Source organism: Ranitomeya imitator, chromosome 1 (genome assembly GCF_032444005.1).
Source record: "Ranitomeya imitator isolate aRanImi1 chromosome 1, aRanImi1.pri, whole genome shotgun sequence".
In the NCBI taxonomy this organism is placed as follows: domain Eukaryota; kingdom Metazoa; phylum Chordata; class Amphibia; order Anura; family Dendrobatidae; genus Ranitomeya; species Ranitomeya imitator.
Window position 1 is genome coordinate 1,179,242,759 of NC_091282.1, and position 22,896 is coordinate 1,179,265,654.

Below are 22,896 nucleotides of genomic sequence, written 5' to 3' on the forward strand. Positions count from 1 at the left end.
AAAATAAAACAGGTGACCATTAGTGATGAGCGGATATACTCGTTAATCGAGATTTCTCAAGCATGCTCTGGGTTTTCCGAGTATTGTTTAGTGCTCGGAGATTGTTTTTCTTGCCGCAGCTGAATGATTTACATCTGTTAGCCAGCATAGTTAAATGTGGGGATTCCCTAGCAACCAGGCAACCCCCACATGAACTTATCCTGGCTAACAGATGTAAATCATTCAGCTGCGGCAAGAAAAACTAAATCTCCGAGCACTAAAAATATACTCGGGAGGACCCCCGAGCATGCTCGAGAAATCTCGAGTAACGAGTATTTCTTTCTCACTTCATTGGGGACACAGGTAACCATGGGTGTATGCTGCTGTCGCTAGGAGGCTGACACTATGCAATTAAAGAAAAATAACTCCTCCCCGGCAGTGTACACCCTCCGACAGGTACCAGGCAACTTCGTTTTTGCTTCGTGTCTGTAGGAGGCGGACCTGGATCTAACACCAGATCCGCATTTCTTATTCTTTCAGAGCTGTCCACATCCCAGGGGTGGACAATCAGGAAGCCGACTTTCTCAGCCGTCAGTGGCTCATGTCAGGTGAGTCGGCTCTCCTCTCCTCTTTCTTCGACCAGATTTGCCAAAGGTGGGGCGTGCTGGACGTCGACCTAATGGCCTCCCGAGCAAACCACAAGGTTCCCCAGTACGTATCCAGATCCCGGGATCCGGGGGCCGTCGGCTGCGACGCTCTCGTGATCTCATGGGCCCAGTTTCAGATGCCACCTGTTCCCGCCTCTTCCCTTACTTCAAGGGGTCGTAAAGAAGATAAAGTCAGAGGGGGTTCCCGTTCTCTTAGTAGCTCCAGATTTGCCTCGCAGGGCCTGGTATGCGGAGCTAGTGAACATGTTATCGAACGTACCTTGGAGGCTCCCAGACCGTCCGGATCTTCTACCGCAGGGTCCCCTCTTCCACCCAAGTTCTCGGTCTCTGAATTTAGTGGTATGGCCATTGAGGCCGCGATCCTGAAGGACGCAGGTTTTTCTCAACGTGTCATACAAACCATGATAAGAGCTATGAAACCTGCATCTTCCCCTATCTACCATAGATGTTGGAAGGCCTTTTTCCTATGGTGTGACGTCAACGGTCTATCCCCTATGGTTTTTTTCCGTCCTTCGCTTCTCAGATTTCTAAAGTCGGGTCTAGATTCAAACCTCTCCCTGAGCACGTTGAAGGGTCAGGTTTCTGCCTTGTCAATTCTCTTTCAAAGAGACCTTGCTTCTCTCCCCCAGATGAGAACCTTCCTTCAGGGGGTTGCTCATGTTGCACCTCCTTACCATCCTCCGGTCGCTCCTTGGGACCTCAACATTGTGCTCGGCACCCTCCAGTGTTCGACTTTTGAACCGATTCGGGACATCTCTTTTTCGCTTCTTTCCTGGAAAGTAGCTTTTTTGGTCGTCGTCACCTCGATCAGGAGAGTTTCCGAGTTGGCGACGTTGTCCTGTCGTTCTCCCTTTCTGGTCCTTCATCAGGACAAAGTTGTCCTTCGGCCTGTCCCTTCTTTTCTGCCAAAGGTGGTTTCGGCTTTTCACATCAATGAAGACTTCGTCCTTCCTTCTTTGTGCCCTTCCCCAGTTCATCCGTTGGAGAAATCTCTCCACAATTTGGATGTGGTCAGGTCTACCCGAGTCTACCTTGCCAGAACTGCTCCTTTTCGTCAGTCCAACCCTCTGTTTGTCGTCTCGGAAGGTCGTCAGAAGGGGCTCCCCGCCTCTAAGTCCACAATTGCTCGGTGGATCCGTTCGGCGGTCCTGAAGGCATACCGTGTTCAAAACAAACAGCCTTCCCCGGGGGTGACGGCTCACTCTACCCGGGCTGTGTGAGCTTCTTGGGCAGTTCGTCACCAAGCTATGGCCTCACAGGTTTGCAAAGCCGCAACTTGGTCGTCCATCCACACCTTTGTGAAATTCTACAAGGTGCACACTCAGGCTTCTGCAGATGCAGGCCTTGATAGGATAATAATGCAGGCGGCGGTTTTGCACCGGCCGACCTAGTTCTCTATTCTTATTATCGTGCCCTGGGGACTGCTTTTGGATGTCCCATGGTTACCTGTGTCCCCCAATGAAGCGAGAAAGAAAGAGGGATTTTTGGTTCGTATCGTAAAATCTTTCTTGGAGCCTTCATTGGGGGACACTGCACCCTCCCTTTATGTTGTACCGTATTGGCCAACGTGCCGTTGTTGTGGGTTGATACATAGGTTGAGTTGTTTATACTTGTTCCTACTACTGCTTTTGCACCAACTGAGTTGCCTGGTGCCTGTCGGAGGGTGTATACTGCCGGGGAGGAGTTATTTTTCTTTATTTGCATAGTGTCAGCCTCCTAGCGACAGCAGCATACACCCATGGTTACCTGTGTCCCACAATGAAGGCTCCAAGAAAGAGATTTTACGGTAAGAGCCAAAAATCCCTCTATTCGCTCATCACTAGTGAGCATGACTAACAGACTTCGGCCAGCAAAAGAGGCCCCAAACTGTCATCTGCAAAATCCATAGAAGGTAGCTTATTGGACCTGAAGAAAGATGTGAACGGAGACCCAGTTGGCTACCTTGCAGGCTTGGAACATCAACACCTGATGGCTGACTGCCCAGGAGGCTTTGATCGCTCTTGTGGACTGAGCAGTTATCCGAAGAGCAGAGATTTGTCCTTGTAAACTTCCCTCACAGGCAAGATCCATATGGAAATGGTAGTCTTGTAGGCTGACGGGGCATAGCGTGGCTTGTTAGGGAACTCAGAAAGAGAATAGGAAGAGAAAGGCCTAAATGGACCTAACCAGATCTAGTCGATGAGAGGAACTTCTGATGGGCATGAGCTGGAGATGAGCAAAAAGGAACATAGGACGATGTGCTCATTGATCAGGGAGGCATTGGCCACTTCTGGAAGAAAAAATGGCACACGGCGGAAACCATCGATCCCAAAAACCCTTAAACAAAAAATGGATGGAATACGAGGACGCCATCCACAATTACATGCAGCTCAATAAAAGAGGAGATTTTCTGATGAGGTGAAAAGAAACCACCTGGATTTTTAAAGCCATGTCCCCAAAATTTAAGAAGCTGGAAAGATGTGAGACATGATTTCTGTTGAATATCCAACTGAAGAGTACCACGGAAGAAGTATAAGGAGATTTGGAGACTGGTGATTTTTGTTACCGAATGAGGCGTTCAGCAAAAATTCCCCCAGGTAAGGGATAACTTGCCTATCTTGCTCAAAACCCCATGACATCAGGGAATGATTGCCACCTCTCTGGGAGCGAGCACCTTGTTGTAGACCCTACAGCTGTTGCCCTTTCAAATTAAATTAGTAGCAAACTGCAAAGGGAACAAAAAGAAAATGCTTGTGAAGCTTGGCAATAGTTATACAAATGTATGCATCTCTTATGATTACTGGAGAGGGGACTTCTAGTTCAGGGGAGAGAAAACACCAAGGGGAGTCCATACCTGCGACATCTTCGTACCTGTATAAATCTGTTGAGCCTATTGAAGTCCAGGATGTGGTTTGACCAAGCCATCGTTTTTGGTAACTGTGAACATGCTAGGGAAGTACTGTATCTCTGGAAAATGTTCCGTTGTTAGGACTTGAGACAATGACTCCTTGTAGCTGTTGGCTCGAAGGAAAGGTCAAACCTTCTAAAGCTACAAAGGTAAAAGCCTGTGTTGGAACAGGAAGCTCAAGACTATCTTTTTGCTTAGAAATGCCACCTCCGTGACCCAGGCGTTGTTATCTACATGAGCCATCCAATCTCAGTTGGAGAGAGGATTTGTTGTCACCTCACCCGGTAAAGTAAAGCAAAAAAGTGGCAACCTTGTTATTGCAGTGTAAGGTACATGGTCATGGAGCAGAATGCCCAGTAGTATCATTGATAAATTCATGCTGACATTTTCCTAATGTAGTCTCCTGTAACGTTAAGCGGACCAGAATGTGGGACAAGTGAAGCATTAATGTTTCCCGCAATGGTGTTGATACAAGAGAAGCCCTGCATGGGATCAACAAGATCCTCCTGAGGGACCCAGAAGGTAAATCCTGATTAATGTGCTTATTTCAGGCCATATAGGGTTTTATGACCCAGGATGCCACAAAAGCTGAACGTTGGATGGAGCCTTCTGCCGAAAAAACTGCTGTAGAAAGTGAGTCAATCTTCTCATCTAGCGGGACACGGGCAGATGCTGAATCACAGAAGGGCAAGGTAGTGGCTCGTGAGAAATGAGCTACCCTGGTGGTCCATTGAAGGAGGTATGGACCATTTGACAATAGGTTTCTCAGTGAAATGGAAGAGGGTCTCATACCTCTTAGATGAAGGTGTGCACCTTTCCAGGTGTTTCCATATCTTGATTGGAGGATCGCAAATCCCTGAAGAGGAGAGGAGATCTGTTGCTCGCAGTGTCATTGTTTGGAAACTGCTTCCTAGTAAGGGGAGATGGACTCGTCCTTGACATGTGTGGTGTCCCTTATTTCCTAAACATATTCCTGCAGGGCTCAGGCCAGCTTAGTATCCTGCTCATACTCGGTCAGATGAGTCTCCCAGGGATTTGCACTAGGCAAAGGGGAAAACTGTCTTATTTGTTGTGGTTCAGACAGGCTGAGGACGAGACTTGGGACACCATCCTACATCTCCTCTGAGAACTTCTTTGGGAAGGTGTGATAAACTCCCCAAACTGTCACAGGGTGCTGATTGCATAAGCGAACGTTCACGAATGAGCTTAGCTGGCATCTGCTCTAGGGAAACGACGCTTGGGCGAAGCCTGATAGAAAGACCTGACCTCTTCGGGGATCCGAGGGCTCAAGGTCTGGAGTGAGATGCCGGCACTGGGTAGAGAGCCCCGCTTCCACTTGGCAAACGTTTGTCGCCGTAGGTAACCATCGTGGTGGGGGATTTCCTAAGAGCTGTAAAACAGGAAAGGATAATCCTGGTGGAATAAAGCAGGACATGAGGGGGGAATTATTATACTCTCCCTTGACACACCGTGGGATTATGCTCTCACATCTCATGTATACTGATATTTCCGATTTCTTCAGATTCCCACAGGGCCACCCTTTCCGTGGCCTCTTACATCTGTGAGGACACAGGCAGTCTGCTGTGGCAGCAGCTAGTGGCTGACTGGTGACAGGCCTAAATGGTGTCCACAGGGAGGATTTTTTTCCCGCCTTTTGTCAAGCCTTTGTGGCAGGGCGTATACCCAAAGTGCTGTGCCCTCCAATGCTATTAATGAGAAATGTTTAACTGCTAAAATATTCATCATTCATTTTCATCAATTAATTTATTTTTTCCTTTTTTTTTAAGGGAATAATTTTTCTGTGGAAGACTGCATTCCTTTACTGCAAAAATCCCTTAAAGATGAATCATCCGTTACATGCAAGATGGCTTGTGCTGCAGTCAGGGTGAGTGGATATTTTATCTAAAATTGAATTCTGTCTTTTAACTACTTCCAGAACGCCCATAGATTCTACATTTGGGAGATCCACATATTACTCTGCAGTGATGTTCTAAGAATCACTGCAGACAAAGCAACTGCATGAGACTGTGCGAATACAGGAATATCTGACACAGCCAGACTCCACATAGAGAAGGCAGAGATGATTTATTACCATCTCTGCCTTCCTGCTCACTCTGGGTAAATGGTTAAGGAAGAAAAAATATTTCTATATTGTTTCATTGGAGGACATGGAAGACCATGGCTATAGATCCTGCTGGACCTGGACGATTGGTGATCCCAGTCCAAGAGTGTCCTGTACGTGGCATAGCTGGGCGAGAGGTCCCGGTGGCAAAGTAACTGTCATACAGCACACCCATTTGGGAGGCCGTTCTCTGGGGCATTCACACCCACTTTATAAATGGGTCTGTCTCTGCCATAGTTTCTTTGCCTTTTTATAATTTCCCTTTTTGTTTTTTTTTCCTCCAGCATTGCATATCCAGTTTATGTTGCAGTACATTCAGCGAGCTCGGCTTGCAGCTGATGATAGATTTGCTCACCCTTAAAAACAGCTCCTATTGGCTTGTGAGGACGGAGCTGCTGGAGACCCTTGCAGAAATTGATTTCCGGTAAGAAAAAGATCATCGCCAACCCTACTCCCCCAATCGCTCCATTTAAGTGGAAAACTCTATGGCCGCGGACTTGAGAACCTTGGCGTTCCCAACGGTGTGACCCCAGCGAGCCTTTCAATGTGTGATAAGTTTTGACCCCCTTTACGTGGCAAACAACATTTATTCAGCTTTTCTTTCTGCAGGTTAATCAATTTCTTGGAAGGCCGAGCAGAAGGATTACATAGAGGTGCCCATTTTTATACCGGGGTAAATATAGCAAATGTTTCATTATATTTGATGAGTGAATAGGGATGATTATTGTGTAAAATAGTAGGACAGTGGGTAAATTCAGAAACTAATATGCTGCTACTGGAAACTTATTTTGTAAACTTCTGGTAAGTTTCCTTTTTTGTTTGTAAGCCTAGACGTGATTGAGCAGAGCTGAGCGTGTGTTCTTGGTGTGTGCGGTGCAGACGGCTTCTGCTGTAGAAGTTACAGATTATCTTTCATCTCATCAGCGGATATGCTCTCTCCTCTGTTCACATTGCAGTTGCTGCATCTTCAGGAGCGGGTATTGAATGGCGTCGTCATAAGCCTTCTTGGAGATGAAGACGCTCGGGTGAGACATGTAGCAGCCGCCTCATTAGTTCGGTAAGTACTAAATAGGATTGTTGAGACTTTTGTTTCCTAAAGACCCCTATACACTGTGTAATAAAGCGGCTGTCCAGGCTTGGGGCTCAGGTCTGCAGTCTTTCAATGTGCAGGTTGTGCCCTTCCAGGATTCTCCGATGCCGGAAGCGGGCAGGCATGTAATTTCCATACTTGAGGTCACATGCCAAATAGACATTCAGGGCTTCCCCCAATACAGGTATATTGACTAAGGCCAGACAAGTCTAGTCTGGATGTGTCAGAAAGTATACATATTGTTTACTTGTGGCCACAAGATCATCCACTCGTCAAGCAGAGAATCCTGACAGAGCGCACTGTGCACAGTATGAGGATTCACAAGTCTGCAGTTACATAGATTAAGTGCAGAGTTTAGTCCCAAGCCTGGGCAGCCCCTTTAACCCCTTCCCGACCTGTGACGCCACGTAGGCGTCATGAAAGTCGGTGCCAATCCGACCTGTGACGCCTATGTGGCGTCATGGAGGGATCATGTCCCTGCAGATCGGGTGAAAGGGTTAACTCCAATTTCACCCGATCTGCAGGGACAGGGGGAGTGGTACTTCAGCCCAGGGAGGGTGGCTTCACCCCCCTGTGGCTATGATCGCTCTGATTGGCTGTTGAAAGTGCAACAGCCAATCGGAGCAATTTGTAATATTTCACCTATGAAAAGTGGTGAAATCTTACAATCCAGCCATGGCCGATGCTGCAATATCATCGGCCATGGCTGGAAACCCTGATCTGCCTCCTCCACCGCCACCGATCTCCTCCCCAGTCCTCCGTTCTGTGGTCCGCTCCCCTCCGTCCGCTCCCACCGTGCCCCGAATCCCCCCCCCCCTCCCCGTGCTCCGATCCCCCCCCTTTCCCCTCTCCTACTTACCGAGCCTCCCAGTGTCTGTCCGTCTGTTCCATGGGCGCCGCCATCTTCCAAAATGGCGGGCGCAGTGCGCTCGCCGAATCTGCCGGCCGGCAGATTCGTTCCATGTACATTTTGATCACTGTGATAGGTTTTATCACCGTGATCAAAATAAAAAAAAAATAGTAAATGAACCCCCCCCTTTATCACCCCCATAGGTAGGGACAATAATAAAATAAAGAAAATATATTTACTTTTCTCCTTCGCCTCATTGGGGGACACAGACCGTGGTGTATGCTGCTGCCAATAGGAGGCTGACACTAAGTGATACAAAAAAAAAAAGTTAGCTCCTCCCCTGCAGTATACGCCCTCCTGCTGGCTCTCGGCTCCTCGCCTGCAGTATACACCCTCCTGCTGGCTCTCGGCTCCTCCCCTGCAGTATACGCCCTCCTGCTGGCTCTCGGCTCCTCCCCTGCAGTATACACCCTCCTGCTGGCTCTCAGCTCCTCTCCTGCAGTATACACCCTCCTGCTGGCTCTCAGCTCCTCCCCTGCAGTATACACCCTCCTGCTGGCTCTCGGCTCCTCCCCTGCAGTATACACCCTCCTGCTGGCTCTCGGCTCCTCCCCTGCAGTATACATCCTCCTGCTGGCTCCCGGCTCCTCCCCTGCAGTATACACCCTCCTGCTGGCTCTCAGCTCCTCCCCTGCAGTATACACCCTCCTGCTGGCTCTCAGCTCCTCCCCTGCAGTATACACCCTCCTGCTGGCTCTCGGCTCCTCCTCTGCAGTACACACCCTCCTGCTGGCTCTCAGCTCCTCCCCTGCAGTATACACCCTCCTGCTGGCTCTCAGCTCCTCCCCTGCAGTATACACCCTCCTGCTGGCTCTCGGCTCCTCCCCTGCGGTATACACCCTCCTGCTGGCTCTCAGCTCCTCCCCTGCAGTATACACCCTCCTTCTGGCTCTCAGCTCCTCCCCGGCAGTATACACCCTCCTGCTGGCTCTCAGCTCCTCCCCGGCAGTATACACCCTCCTGCTGGCTCTCAGCTAACCAGTTCTTGCTTAGTGTCTGTAGGAGGCACATGGGTCTGTTTCAGACCCCAACGTTTTTATTTTATTGTTTACTTTTCTGTAAATTTTTATTTTTTAATTAACGGAGTGAAGGGGACGACGGTTCCTTTCAAGGTTCCGATCTCCCCCGAACCATCAACAGGCGAGCACGGCGAGTATACCTCCCCGTACCCTCTCCTGCGACGTGGGAAGCCATGCCTGAGCTCACTTCAGGGGCGACGGTTCCTTTCATGGTCCCGATCTCCCCACACCAGCAGCAGGCGACCACATGGAGTGTCGCCTCCATGTATCCTCTCCTGGAGCCAGGCCTAATGCCGGACAACTGGCCCTGTCCACCCGGACTGAACTCCGTGGATGTACAGAGGCCCCTCTCTATGGCGTCCGAGCAGCCCCCACTGTCCACCACTGTGAAAGCGGATGGCACAAGGAGGCGGACGGTTCCTCTCCACCTCCCTAACAAACGGATGATGGATTGAGGCTTATCCCTGCACCGTCCACGCAGCACAGAACAGCGCTGAAACCCACATCCGCAGCGGCTCCATGCCGGGACGCGCATCAATGGTGAGTGGATCCATCTTCAGTGGGATATCCACATGCTGACAGGCAGCCTCAGCCACTTCCCTGTGGCCCACCTCTCTGAGGTAACGCTCTGGATGGCTGCAAAAATTTAGTCCCTGGCTTCAGCCGATTTGTAGGCCGCATCCTGGAAGTCTTGCCTGGAATGACCCACTGGTGACGTCCGCCGGCTACAGAAATTTAGGCCCCGGCTTAGGCCTATTCAACATCGTGTCTGTGGCTCCGCCCCCCAAATTGGCGCTTCTCGCTCTCTGCGAGATTTTATCAACTCTGCAGCTCCCGGTGGCCATCTTGGTCCACCCGGCCAGCTCACACTGGGGTGACAGTATTTTTTCATTAAAAGGGCAAATCGACTCTACATCAGTACCCGGGTAAGGAAGTACCTGGTCTTAAAGGCATATGGCCAGTATTCCCAGTCTTAAAGGCACATGACCAGTATTCCCTGGTCTTAAAGGCGCATGACCAGTATTCCCTGGTCTTAAAGGCGCATGACCAGTATTCTCTGGTCTTAAAGGCACATGACCAGTATTCTCTGGTCTTAAAGGCGCATGACCAGTATTCCCCGGTCTTAAAGGCGCATGGCCAGTATTCCCCGATCTTAAAGGCGCATGACCTGTATTCCCTGGTCTTAAAGGCGCATGACCAGTATTCTCTGTTCTTAAAGGCACATGACCAGTATTCCCTGGTCTTAAAGGCGTATGACCAGTATTTCCTGGTCTTAAAGGTGCATGACCAGTATTCCCTGGTCTTAAAGGCGCTTGATCAGTCCGAGGAACCCTCCGCCGCCGACACAAGCTTTATCCTCTAGTTCCCTTTAGTGGACTTCTTCACTGACCAATCCATGGTTCTCTGACCAAGAGATTGAATCCCTCTGTGTACCCTCTGTGTTTGGAGATGGTCCCTATCCTACATGGGAGCCGTCGGCTAGCAGGGGCCGCAAGTATTCTAGAAACGTGCAGGCGTCTAGAAAACAGAAGTTTTTCGCTTCCTGCACCCTCACCAATGATTTGATGACAACAAGGCTCTGAATATGGATTGGATATTGCCTGAGCTTGCCAGAGCTTCAGAGACTAAACTCCTTCGAGAGCATTTGCCATTCAATTCGGATAAGCGATTCACTGGACAGAAGCCTCTACGTGGGATGCCATGCCTGGCCTGTTTTTTAAGGGCGACGGGTCCTTTAAAGGGCACCGATCTCCCCACACCATCAACAGACGAGCACACGGAGTGTCGTCTCCATGTTTCCTCTTCTGCATCCAGGCCTAACGTCAGACAACCTGTCCTGTCCACCTGGAGACCTGAACTCTGTGGACATATAGAGGCACCCTTTTTTTTTGGCGTACGAGCTCCTCCCTCTGCATCACCACTATTTAGTGGAGGATGCAAGAAGGCGGACAATTCCTCTCCACTTCCCTGTTAAGAGGTTGATGGATCGAGGGTTCCTAATTTTTATCTCTGCACCGTGAAAAGAGGAGATGGCAAGAGACTATGACCTGCTGGATGCAGCCGCACATTCTGCCATGGGGCAGATTAACCGGGTAGAATCTCCTGTGGTATACCTACCAGTATCCCTACCTGATGGGTCATCAATTAAAAAAACCACGGACTGTCAGATAGCAAATCTGGTTTGTTCCGTCTTGCGGCTTCGGGTCCAGCGCTCTATCCTCCCTAGCGGCCGCATGGATTGCTAGAGCATTGGTCTCCTGGCTGGAGACCTTAACTACCTTGATTCACACCAGCAACAACTGGCCAATCAAATCCTTTGAGCGGGAGACTGACAAAGGATTGTATAAGGATTGTCCAGCACAGTCTAGATCTAAGGGATCTTGGTTCCAAACAGGGGAACGAAAAATAAGATCGACCCTGGACCTCAAACTTCTAACAACCTTTGACATGGTCCTCCTTCTTTGGATGGAGTTCCTCCGCTCAGCCATTACTTCAACAGAAAAAGGTGCAGTTTCCGGCATCCATCGACATTCGGGTTGCTTGCTCTCTGCAAAAATTCCTTCGCTTTTCCATTCGTCAGCAGCATTTTCAAGTCACAACCTTGTCCTTCGGCCTTGCTTCCGCACCCAGTGTTCGCTCGGGTCATGGCGGATGTCATGTTTCTCTTGCACTCTAGAGGCGTGCTCGTCCTGCCCTGTTTGGTCTGTCTAGCCGCCCTTCCAGGACTACGCTGAGTCGTCTATATCTCTTGCGATACCTTCTCTCCTGGGCTGGCAGCTACACTTAGACAAGTTCTCCTCATTTCCAGCCCAGCAGATATCCTTTTTGAGGATGATCCTGCACACTTCTAGAAGGATGGTAATTCTTCCTCGAGACAAGGTCATGGCCCTTCAACAGGGAGCTCGCGCAAGGAGAGTTCTGAGGACTTGATTACTCACCCCCTCATTTCATTCGATTTGCTAAGAGAGTTCTGAGGAATAATGGTGACGACAATGGAAGCGGTTTCCTTCGCTCCACTCGTTTTCAGCAAGTCAAACAGACTTTCAGACAATAATCTCTGAGTTCCTTCTTCATCCAGGGCCTTTCTCCCGGTTCAATGGTTATTAGTAACTACCAATGCCAGTCTTCTTCTCCCAATCATTATTCTGAAGATCCGAACGGTAGTCTTACAGCAGGTCCACTGCCTTCTGGCGGGTCTCCCTAGCCGAATTCAATTGGATAATGCCACGGCGGTGCCTTACATCAGTCATCTAGCAGGTACCCACGGTCAGGCGCTATGACCGAGGTACCTCACTTTCTCTGATGGGCCGAAGTCTATTATTCGGTGATCTCGGCAGTATATATCCCAGAAGTAGAACTCTGAACGGCAAACAAATTCAGCCGTCAGGGTTCCGCCTCAAGTCAGTGGGAACTTCACCCCGAAGTCTTCCATCATATCTGTCCTTACTGGAGCTCTCCAGTTGTAGGTGGGATGACATCCAGACTGAAGGCCAATGTACTTGAGTTCGTGGTTCGGCCTCGAGATCCAAGAGTCATCGTTCTCCATGCTCTGGTTCTGCCGTTGTACCAGTTTCCATAACTCCCCTTCCACTGCTTCCGAAAGCCTTTTTACGGTGAGTGCACAAAAATCCCTATTTATTTTTCCACTAGGGTTAGGGTTGGAACTAGGGTTAGGGCTAGGGTTAGGGCTAGGGTTAGAATTAGGGTTAGGATAAGGCTATGTGCACACGTATTCTGGTCCTCTGCGGATTTTTCTGCAGCGGATTTGATAAATCCGCAGTGCAAAACCGCTACGGATTTATCGCGGTTTTTCTGCAGATTTCACTGCGGTTTTACAACTGCGGTTTTCTATAGGAGCAGCTGTAAAACCGCTGTGGAATCTGCAGAAAGAAGTGACATGCTGCGGAAAGTAAACCGTTGCGTTTCCGCGCAGTTTTTTCCGCAGCATGTGCACAGCATTTTTTATTTCACATAGGTTTACATTGAACTGTAAACTCATGGGAAACTGCTGCGGACCTGCAGCTGCGGACCTGCAGCTGCGGACCTGCAGCTGCGGACCTGCAGCTGCGGACCTGCAGCTGCGGACCTGCAGCTGCGGACCTGCAGCTGCGGACCTGCAGCTGCGGACCTGCAGCTGCGGACCTGCAGCTGCGGACCTGCAGCTGCGGACCTGCAGCTGCGGACCTGCAGCTGCGGACCTGCAGCTGCGGACCTGCAGCTGCGGACCTGCAGCTGCGGACCTGCAGCTGCGGATCCGCAGTGTTTTCTGCAGCATGTGCACATACCCTTAGAATTAGGCTATGTGCGTGCACACGGTGCGGATCCGCAGCGGATTGGCTGCTGCGGATTCGTAGCAGTTTTCCATCAGGTTTACAGTACCATGTAAACCTATGGAAAACCCAAATCCGCTGTGCCCATGGTGCGGAAAATACCGTGCGGAAACGCTGCGTTGTATTTTCCACAGCATGTCAATTCTTTGTGCGGATTCAACAAGGTTTTACACCTGTTCCTCAATAGGAATCCGCAGGTGAAATCCGCGGTAAATCCGCAGGTAAAACGCAGTGCCTTTTACCTGCAGATTTTTCAAAAATGTCACACGAATCCGCAACGTGGGCACATAGCCTTAGGGTTAGGGTTGGAATTGGGGTTAAGATTAGGCTTGTGGTTAGGGTTAGGGGTGTGTTGGGGTTAGAGTTGTGGTTAGGGCTGGGATTAGGGTTAGGGGTGTGTTGGGGTTAGGTTTGTGGTTAGGGATGTGTTGGGGTTAGAGTTGTGATTAGGGTTATGGCTAGAGTTGGGATTAGGGTTAGGGGTGTGTTGGAGTTAGAATTGAGGGGGTTTCCACTGTTTGAGCACATCAGGGGTCTCCAAATGCAACATGGTGCCACCATTGATTCCAGCCAATATTGCGTTCAAAAAGTCAAATGGTGCTCCCTCCCTTCCGAGCCCTGATTTGCGCCCAAACAGTGGTTTACCCCCACATATGGAGTGCCAGCATACTCAGGACAAACTGGGCAACAACTATTGGGGTCCAATTTTTTCCTGCTACCCTTGCAAAAATAAAAAAATAGCTTGCTAAAAGATCATTTCTGACGAAAGAAAAATGATTTTTTTATTTTCACGGCTCTGCGTTGTAAACTTCTGTGAAGCACTTGGGGGTTCAAAGTGCTCACCACATATCTAGATAAGTTCCTTGGGGGGGTCTAGATTCCAAAATGGGGTCACTTGTGGGGGGTTTCTACTGTTTAGGCACATCAGGGCTCTGCAAACGTAACATGATGCCCGCAGAGCATTCCATCAAAGTCTGCATTCCAAAGTGTCACTACTTCCCTTCCGAGCCCCGATGTGTGCCGAAACAGTGGTTCCCCCCCACATATGGGGTATCATCGTACGCAGGACAAACTGGACAACAACTTTTGGGATCCAATTTCTCCTGTTACTCTTGTGAAAAAAAAAATTGCGGGCTAAAAATAATTTTTGAGAAAAGAAAAATAATTTTTTATTTTCACGGCTCTGCGTTATAAACTTCTGTGAAGCACTTGGGGCTTTAAAGTGGTCACCGCACATTTAGATTAGTTCCACTGGAGGTCTAGTTTCCAAAATGGGGTCACATGTGGGGGAGCTCCAATGTTTAGGCACACAGGGGCTTACTAAACGCGACATGGTGTCCGCTAACGATTCGAGCTAATTTTTCATTCAAAAAGTTAAATGGCGCTCCTTCCTTCCGATCCCTGCCGTGTGCCCAAACAATTGTTTACCCCCACATGTGAGGTATCAGTGTACTCAGGAGAAATTGCCCAATAAATTTTAGGATCCATCTTATCCTGTTGCCCATGTGGAAATGAACAAATTGAGGCTAAAAGAAATTGTTTGTGAAAGTACTTTTTCATTTTTACGGATCAATTTGTGAAGCACCTGAGGGTTCAAAGTGCTCACTGTGCATCTAGATAAGCTCCTTGAGGGGTCTAGTTTCCAAAATGGGGTCACTTGTGGGGGAGCTCCAATGTTTAGGGTATGTGCACACGATGCAGATTTAGTGCAGAACTGCAGCAGATTTTTCTGCAGCAGAAACGCTGCAGAACTGCACTGTGATTTACAGTACAATGTAAATCAATGTGAAAAAAAAAAGCTGTGCACATGGTGCAGAAAAATCTGCGCAGAAACGCTGCAGATTTCAAAGAAGTGCATGTCACTTCTTTTGTGCAGTTCTGCAGCGTTTCTGCACCCTCCATAATAGAAATCCATTGGTAAAAAAAGCATCAAAAACGCACCTGCGGATTCTGCCAGGAGATGCAGATTTTATGCAGAAAATTCTGCACCAAATCTGCATCGTGTGCACATACCCTTAGGCACACAGGGGCTCTCCAAACGCGACATGGTGTCCGCTAAAGATTGGAGCCAATTTTTCATTGAATTCCCCCCAGGGCACCGCGACGCCTTTCCCTGCGGTCCGTGGGTGCGCGCCAGCCGAAGCCAGAAATTTAGTCCCCGGCTTCGGCCTAGTCTAGGCCACATCCCGGTAGGCTCCGCCCACCGCATACATAATTCCAGCGGCTCCGCCTACGCTTCTGACGCTTCTCGCTCCCTGCGAGACCACCCACAGACTCTTGGCAGCCATCTTCCTTCTGCACAGCAGCGCCGGCCGCCTTCTTCCACACGCCAGCTGCTTTGGAGGTTCTTTTCCACGCCACCTATCCGACTTGCGGGGCACAGGACCTGGGTAAGGAGATGGCACTAAGTGCTTCCCTGCAGCGTTACCCCTCAGCTTCCATGAGCAGCCCTCTCTTTTTTTTCTTTTCTCATTGGGGTTCAACATGTCGCAGTCAAGGGTTAAAAAGACCACTAAGGTAGATACCACCTTTTTTATTGCGTGTACCACCTGTCAGGCTCCTCTCCCTTGGCCTCAAAGCTGCCCAGTGTGCCCAAGAGCCCTCCGCCTCTACCGACCCCAGTGCATCTAGCCCCCCTGAGTGGGCCGCGTCACTGTCACAATCCATGGCTTCACTAGGCAAAGCGATTCAATCCCTTCACGACCCCTCTGGGGAGCGGGGCGTTCTTTTTTCTGGGTTAAGAGACCCCTCTATAACAGGGGAATCATCGGCCAGCAGGGGCCGCTCTCACCTGAAAGAGGTACCACCATCCAAAAAAAAGTATCCGCACTACCTCCCCTGAGCACTCACCACGCCATTCAGCCTCTGGTAGCTCCACTTCTCGCTCACCCTCTCCAGGGGCTCAAAGCGATCACGACTCTGAGTATGAGTCTGAGGCGTCCCTGGACCCGGTTTCTCTGGAGTTCCGATCAACTGTTGACTCCCTCATTGAGGCTGTCAATCATGTGCTAAAGGTTAATGATGACCCTAATTCAGCTTCGGATCACGCTATTTCCTTTACGAGAACCAAGCGATCCCATAAGGTGTTCGCCTCCCATCCAGACTTCCTAGAGATAGTTCGGTGGCACAGGGAGCGACCTGATAAGCGCTCTACGGGAAAAAAGGCCCTGGAATCAAAGTATCCCTTTTCCGCAGATCTGGTCAAAGATTGGACGAAACCACCGCTGGTAGATCCTCCGGTATCGCGTTTAGCTACCAAAACGCTTCTATCAGTATCTGACGGGGCTTCAATAAAAAATCCCACAGAACGCCAGTTAGATTCTTTGGCGCGCTCTGTGTATGAAGCCTCAGGTTCCTCCCTATCTCCCTCCTTCGCTGCGGCATGGGTCACCAAAGCAATGGTTTTCTGGGCAGATGCCCTAGCAAAATCCATTCAGGACCAGGCTCTTCCATCTGAGGCGGCGGACCTCGCCAAACAAATTGCTATGGCTGCAGATTATGTGATGTATGCGTCATTAGACGCAGCTGACTGTGCGGCAACCACGGCTTCAAACGCCATCACCATCAGGAGAGCTATTTGGCTTAGAGAGTGGCGTGCGGATTCCTCCTCAAAAAAGTCCCTGATTTCCTTCCCTTTACAGAGCGGGGCGTCTTTTTGGAGAAACATTGGACCAGCTCATTTCCGATGCTACAGGAGGGAAAATCAAGTTCCTCCCTCAACACAGGCCTAAAGCTGCCTTTCAGCGCCAACAACATTTTCGTTTTTGCCCCTTTCGCAGTAGCCCTTTCTGGTCCAACTCCACAGCATCGTCCAGATCTGATCGATCTACACGCACAGACAGAGAGTCTCTGCCTTCTTACAGACCGAATAAGTCCTGGTGAGGAAAACCTAGACAACCCAGAACCAGAGGTTCCAGGCCTTCCAGATTTCCTTCACAATGACTCGGGGGGCGTTCCAGTCGACACCACCGAGGTAGGCGGACGCCTGCTTCTTTTTCGACACATCTGGCTTTCCGTCATCCACGACGAATGGGTCAGAGACCGGGTGTCTTCTGGTTACAAAATAGAATTCTACGCCTCCCCTCCAGCACGTTTTTTTCCCTCTTGTCTCCCAGGTTCGGGAGCTCAGTCTCGCGCCCTTCACTGCGCCATCGAATTCCTCCGCCAAAACGGGGTCATCGTTCTGGTTCCGGAACACGAGAGATTCAGAGGTTTTTACTCAAACCTCTTCGTCGCTCCAAAAAAGGACGGGACGGTGCGCCCCATTTTGGATCTGAAGCTCCTAAACAAATACGTAAAAGTACGGCACTTCAGGATGGAATCCATCCGGTCGGTCATCTCCTCTATGGAGAGAGGCGAGTTCCTAGCATCAATAGACATCAAAGATGCTTATCTTCATATCCCAATCTTTCCCTCACATCAAAGGTTCCTCCGTTTCGTCATCCTAGAGGACCATTTTCAATTCACAGCCTTACCCTTCGGGCTTGCCACTGCGCCTAGAGTATTCACAAAGGTCATGGCGGCTGTCATGGCCATTCTACACTCCCGGGGAGTGGTCGTGTTGCCATACTTAGACGACCTCCTGATCAAAGGTCCGTTTTATCATGCCTGCGAAGCAAGCGTCCGCATTACGTTGGATTCCCTTTCGCGCCTGGGCTGGTTAATCAACTTGGACAAGTCCTCACTTGTTCCAGCTCGACGGATCTCTTTCCTAGGCATGATCCTGGACACGTCCCAGGGGCTGGTTTTACTTCCTCAGTCCAAGGCCCAAGCGCTTCAGCAGGGAGCCCGGATGCTCTGTCGCCCTTGTCCGCAGTCCATTCGGTTTGCCATGAAGATCCTGGGGAAGATGGTGGCCACAATGGAAGCGCTCCCCTTCGCTCAACTGCATCTCCGTTCCCTCCAACTGGCCCTGCTAGACAATTGGGGCGGGAGAGTCCCTTAGCTCTCGACTGGCCATGTCCTCTACCCCCGCGGATCAGGCAAGCGCTCAAATGGTGGACTTTGGAATCATCTCTCAACCGGGGAGATCTTTTCTCCCGATCCATTGGCTGGTGGTGACTACCGACGCCAGTCTCCTCGGTTGGGGAGCGGTGTTTCGCCACCACACTGCCCAGGGGTGTTGGACGATTCGGGAGTCGAAACTTCCCATAAACATCTTGGAGATCCGAGCTATCAGGTTTGCCCTCAGACATTTTCATTTTCTGCTTGCGGGTCACCCAATCCGAATTCAATCGGACAACGTCACAGCGTACATAAACCATCAGGGGGGCACCCGCAGCAGGGCGGCGATGCAGGAAGTCTCCCACATTCTACGTTGGGCCGAGACCAACCACTCCACCATTTCTCAGCCGTCAGGGTCTCGCCTCAGGGGAATGGGAACTCCATCCCGAGGTTTTTCAACAAATCTGCCTTCGCTGGGGAACTCCGGACGTGGACCTGATGGCGTCCAGACTGAACACCAAGGTCCCCAACTTCATAGCACGTTCTCTGGATCCCCGGGCCGTCGGGGTGGATGCACGGATATCCCCATGGCACCGATTTCAATTCCCGTACGTGTTCCCTCCACTTCCTTTGTTGCCGAAAGTGATCCGAAAAATCAAGATGGAGGGGGTTCCGGTGATTCTTATCGCCCCGGATTGGCCACGTCACGCATGGTATGCAGAGCTCGTTCATCTCGTATCCGACGTCCCCTGGCGGTTACCAGACCGCACAGATCTGCTTCGCCAAGGACCGATCTACCACCAGAGCTCAGGGCCCCTACGTTTAACGGCATGGCTGTTGAAACCTGGATCCTAACTCAAGCAGGTTTTTCCCAGCATGTCATCGCCACCATGATCAGCGCTCGCAAGACGTCTTCCGCTCGCATCTATCACCACACCTGGAAAGCCTTCTTCTCATGATGCAGGCTCTGTGGTCGCCCTCCTCTCGCTTTCTCCATTCCCTCCATTCTGGAATTTCTCCAGTCCGGCTTGGATTCTGGCCTGGCGCTCAGTTCCCTCAAGGGTCAGATTTCAGCGTTATCGGTGTTGTTCCAGTGTAAGATTGCTGCTAACTTGCAAGTCAGGACCTTTATTCAAGGGGTCTCCCACGTGGTACCCCCTACAGAATGCCGTTAGAGACCTGGGATCTCAATTTGGTCCTGAGTGTTCTTCAGGAATCTCCGTTTGAACCTCTGCAGGATGTCTCGCTGACCATCCTGTCCTGGAAGGTTGCCTTCCTTGTGGCAGTAACATCTATCAGGCGCATCTCGGAGTTGGCCGCACTATTCTGCCGGGCGTCCTTCCTTTCCTTCCACCAGGACAAAGTAGTCCTACGCCCATCTCCGGCTTTTCTCCCTAAGGTGGTTTCATCCTTCCACCTTAATGAAGATATCATCCTTCCCTCCTTCTGCCCACAGCCGAGACATAGGGTTGAAAAGGCCCTTCACACCTTGGACGTGGTATGGGCACTCAGGAGGTAAGTTTCTAGGACTGCTCCCTTCCGCAAGTCGGACTCCCTCTTTGTCCTCCCGGAGGGTCACAGAAAGGGTTCTGCCGCGTCTAAGGCCACGATAGCCAGATGGATCCGATAGGCTATCCAAGAATCTTATCGGCTCAGGGGCAGACCTATCCCGGCGGGGGTTACGGCACGCTCTACTCGGTCTATGGGTGCTTTCTGGGCCATTCGGCACCAGGCAAAGGCGGAGCAGGTTTGCAAGGCCGCAACATGGTCTAGCCTGCATACTTTCACAAAGCACTACAACATCCACACTCAATCTTCCGCGGATGCGGCCCTTGGCAGATGTATTCTGCAGGCGGTCGTTGTTCATTTATAGTCAGATGGTACACAGAATTATTTGGTTGTATTGTTCCCCACCAAGGGACTACTTTGGGACGTCCCATGGTCCTGTGTCCCCCAATGTGGCGAAGGAGAAATAGGGATTTTTGTGTACTCATCGTAAAATCCTTTTCTCCGAGCCGCTCATTGGGGGACACAGCACCCACCCTGTTAGCCTTACTGCTTGTTACCTTTTTGGTTCTTGACTTTCTCTGATATGTTATACTCTGTTATGTAATATATTGTTATTAATCTCCTACTGCTTTTGCACTGAACTGGGTCTCTGGAAGCCAGCATGAGTGTGTGTATACTGCAGGGCAGGAGCTAACTTTTTTTGTATCAACTTAGTGTCAGCCTCCTAGTGACAGCAGCATAACAGCCATGGTCCTGTGTCCCCTAATGAGTGGCTTGGAGAAAAGGATTTTACAGTGAGTACACAAAAATCCCTATTTTTGTGATTAAAAAGATAAATGTTCTTTTTTTTCTAACATATTGCTTCTGCTTCTGTGAAGCACATGAAGGGTTAATAAACTTCTTGAATGTGATTTTGAGCACCTTGAAGGGTGCAGTTTTTAGAATGGTGTCACTTTTGGGTATTTTCAGCCATATAGACCCCTCAAACTGACTTCAAATGTGAGGTGGTCCCTAAAAAAAAATGGTTTTGTAAATTTCGTTGTAAAAATGAGAAATCGCTGGTCAAATTTTAACCCTTATAACTTCCTAGCAAAAAAAAAATGTTTCCAAAATTGTGCTGATATAAAGTAGACATGTGGGTAATGTTATTTATTAACTATTTTGTGTCGCATAACACTCTCGTTTAACAGAATAAAAATTCAAAATTTGAAAATTGCGAAATTTTCTAAATTTTAGCCAAATTTCCATTTTTATTTTTTACAAATAAACGCAAAATTTATCGACCTAAATTTACCACTAACGTGAAGCCCAATATGTCAAGAAAAAACAGTCTCAGAACCGCTAGGATCCATTGAAGCGTTACTGAGTTATTACCTCATAAAGGGACACTGGTCAGAATTGCAAAAAACTGCCAGGTCATTAAGGTCAAAATAGGCTGGGTTATGAAGGGGTTCAAGTTGGCTGAGCCCACCATTTACAGCAGGATCTCCCAACCATCTATCTGTATATGGGGGCTCCCGACTCTTCCTCGGGCGAGATAATGATCAAGCACTAATAATTTAAATCCCTTTCTGCTCCCACCAGATTAGTGTCTGGGAGCGGCTTTCTCCCCTTAACGAACATATGAGCCCCGGATTTGGGAAAGAACGGTCTCCACTGACTCCTAGCGAACACATCTAAGAGAATATGCTCATAGCCTGATTCATTATTGCATTTGTGCCTTTTTGTTGTTTAGTCTTTAGTGTGTGTTAGCCAGTTTTTGATTTGCACCAAATTTTCTTTTTTAGTTTCTACTTTTTTGACTTGTGAAATCCGTGGTGAAATATGTGTGTGTGTATGTGTGTGTATATATATATATATATATATATATATATATATATATATATATATATATATATATATATATATATATATATATATATATATATATATATATATATAATTTGTGTAGTGACATATGTCTAGGGTTATATGTGTGACTAGTGATAATGTAACATCTGTCCTGAAGGCAAGTCGCACCTAGGTGTTAATAGGTACTTCCTTGGGACTAGTAGAAATTCTGTCTCCATATCTCACCAGGGGGTCTAGCTAGGGCCGAGAAGGAAAGCAACATCTGGCACCTTCTAGGTCTTGGAGGGGAGACGCTAATTGAGGCCTGAGGGAATCTATCCCTGAGAACCTTTCCACAAGAGAAAATAATATATATTCATTGGGGGTGCGGCCGTGGCCCAATCAAATAGGCAGCAGTTATGATATTGACCTGAGGGGCCGGTCTAGAAACCTGACCTCAGACCAAAGTTATAAATTTAAGCTGCAGACAGAGAATTGTGTTCACATGTGAGGGCAGCCTGAGAAGCTGATGTGTTCCACCAACTCCATTCACCCCCCATCCCCAGGGAGCAGAAATCAACTACCAGTTAGATAATTTCTGTAAGTTTTCTCCTGTTTATTTTGATACTGTTTTGCATAAGTTGTATGTTTTTTTATGATATTTTTATACCTTTTTCTTATTGTAAGCACTGACCCTTTTGTTATTAAAGTATAAAACTTTAACAATTTGAACCTTGAATGTTCTAAAAGTATCCATAGCCTAAAGTGTGTGAGCCTTATGAGTGATAGACATATTTTTATTAGTATTATTATTTCTGGGACTCATCGCCCATGTATTCGGTGAGTGGTGGCAGCGCGTATGAGCGGGTGTGTGGCCTGGGTCGGTGTGTGATTTATGCTCCCATTACAGCATATGACAGAGGTTGAATGCTGGACTGAGAGTGGGGAGATAGATTAACCCTTGCAGGCACAAGCCCAAGTCACGTGTGAGAGCAGGCACGTGACGAATAAGTGACACCACGGAGTAGGGATCCATGACAATTGGTGGCGAGCGGTGGGATAGAATTATTTCTATTAGAGCATTAGTGCATGGTTTAAGCAATGATTCCCTGTACTAAAGAATTCGTATCCTCGCGAGGAGTGCACCAGTTCTTCAAGGTTCAACTCAGTGCTTAGGCTAGTTTCACATTTGCATTTAAAAACGCAGCGTTTAAAACGCAAACGCAGGTGGTGAAAAAAACGCATGTAAACGCGTGCAAACGCTGCGTTTTTTAGACGCATGCGTTTTTGCATGTGGTAAAAAAACGTGGCGTTTTGACGCATACATGCGTTTTTTCCTGCATTTGCGTTTTTGAAACGCATGATGAGAAGTGTGTGACAGCTGCCAATCATCGAAATCAACTAGAAAACCCACTATAAACAGAAATAGCTAGGGTTAGGATTTGGATCCCTAGGGTTAGGATCCCTAGGGTTAGGGTTTGGATCCCTTTATCACCTTTATGGTGGGGGGTGGCTTATCAGTGTGTGTCTATTGAAACGCATGCGTTTAAAAACGCAAGCAAACGCATGTGCTTAAAAACGCCTACATTTTTTTGCTGCACAAAACG

The 22,896-nt window shown here is 49.0% G+C and overlaps 1 protein-coding gene across 2 annotated transcripts in view; it reads left to right on the plus strand.

The window, feature by feature from the left end:
* Positions 1-22,896, plus strand: part of HTT (huntingtin) — a 276,760-nt gene that overhangs the window by 124,140 nt on the left and 129,724 nt on the right. For both annotated transcript variants that reach the window (XM_069744747.1, XM_069744746.1), the window contains 4 exons: positions 5,322-5,419; positions 5,941-6,080; positions 6,266-6,329; positions 6,613-6,713. In XM_069744747.1, coding sequence (XP_069600848.1) covers positions 5,322-5,419; positions 5,941-6,080; positions 6,266-6,329; positions 6,613-6,713 — 403 coding nt within the window. The remainder of the gene's footprint in view (positions 1-5,321; positions 5,420-5,940; positions 6,081-6,265; positions 6,330-6,612; positions 6,714-22,896) is intronic.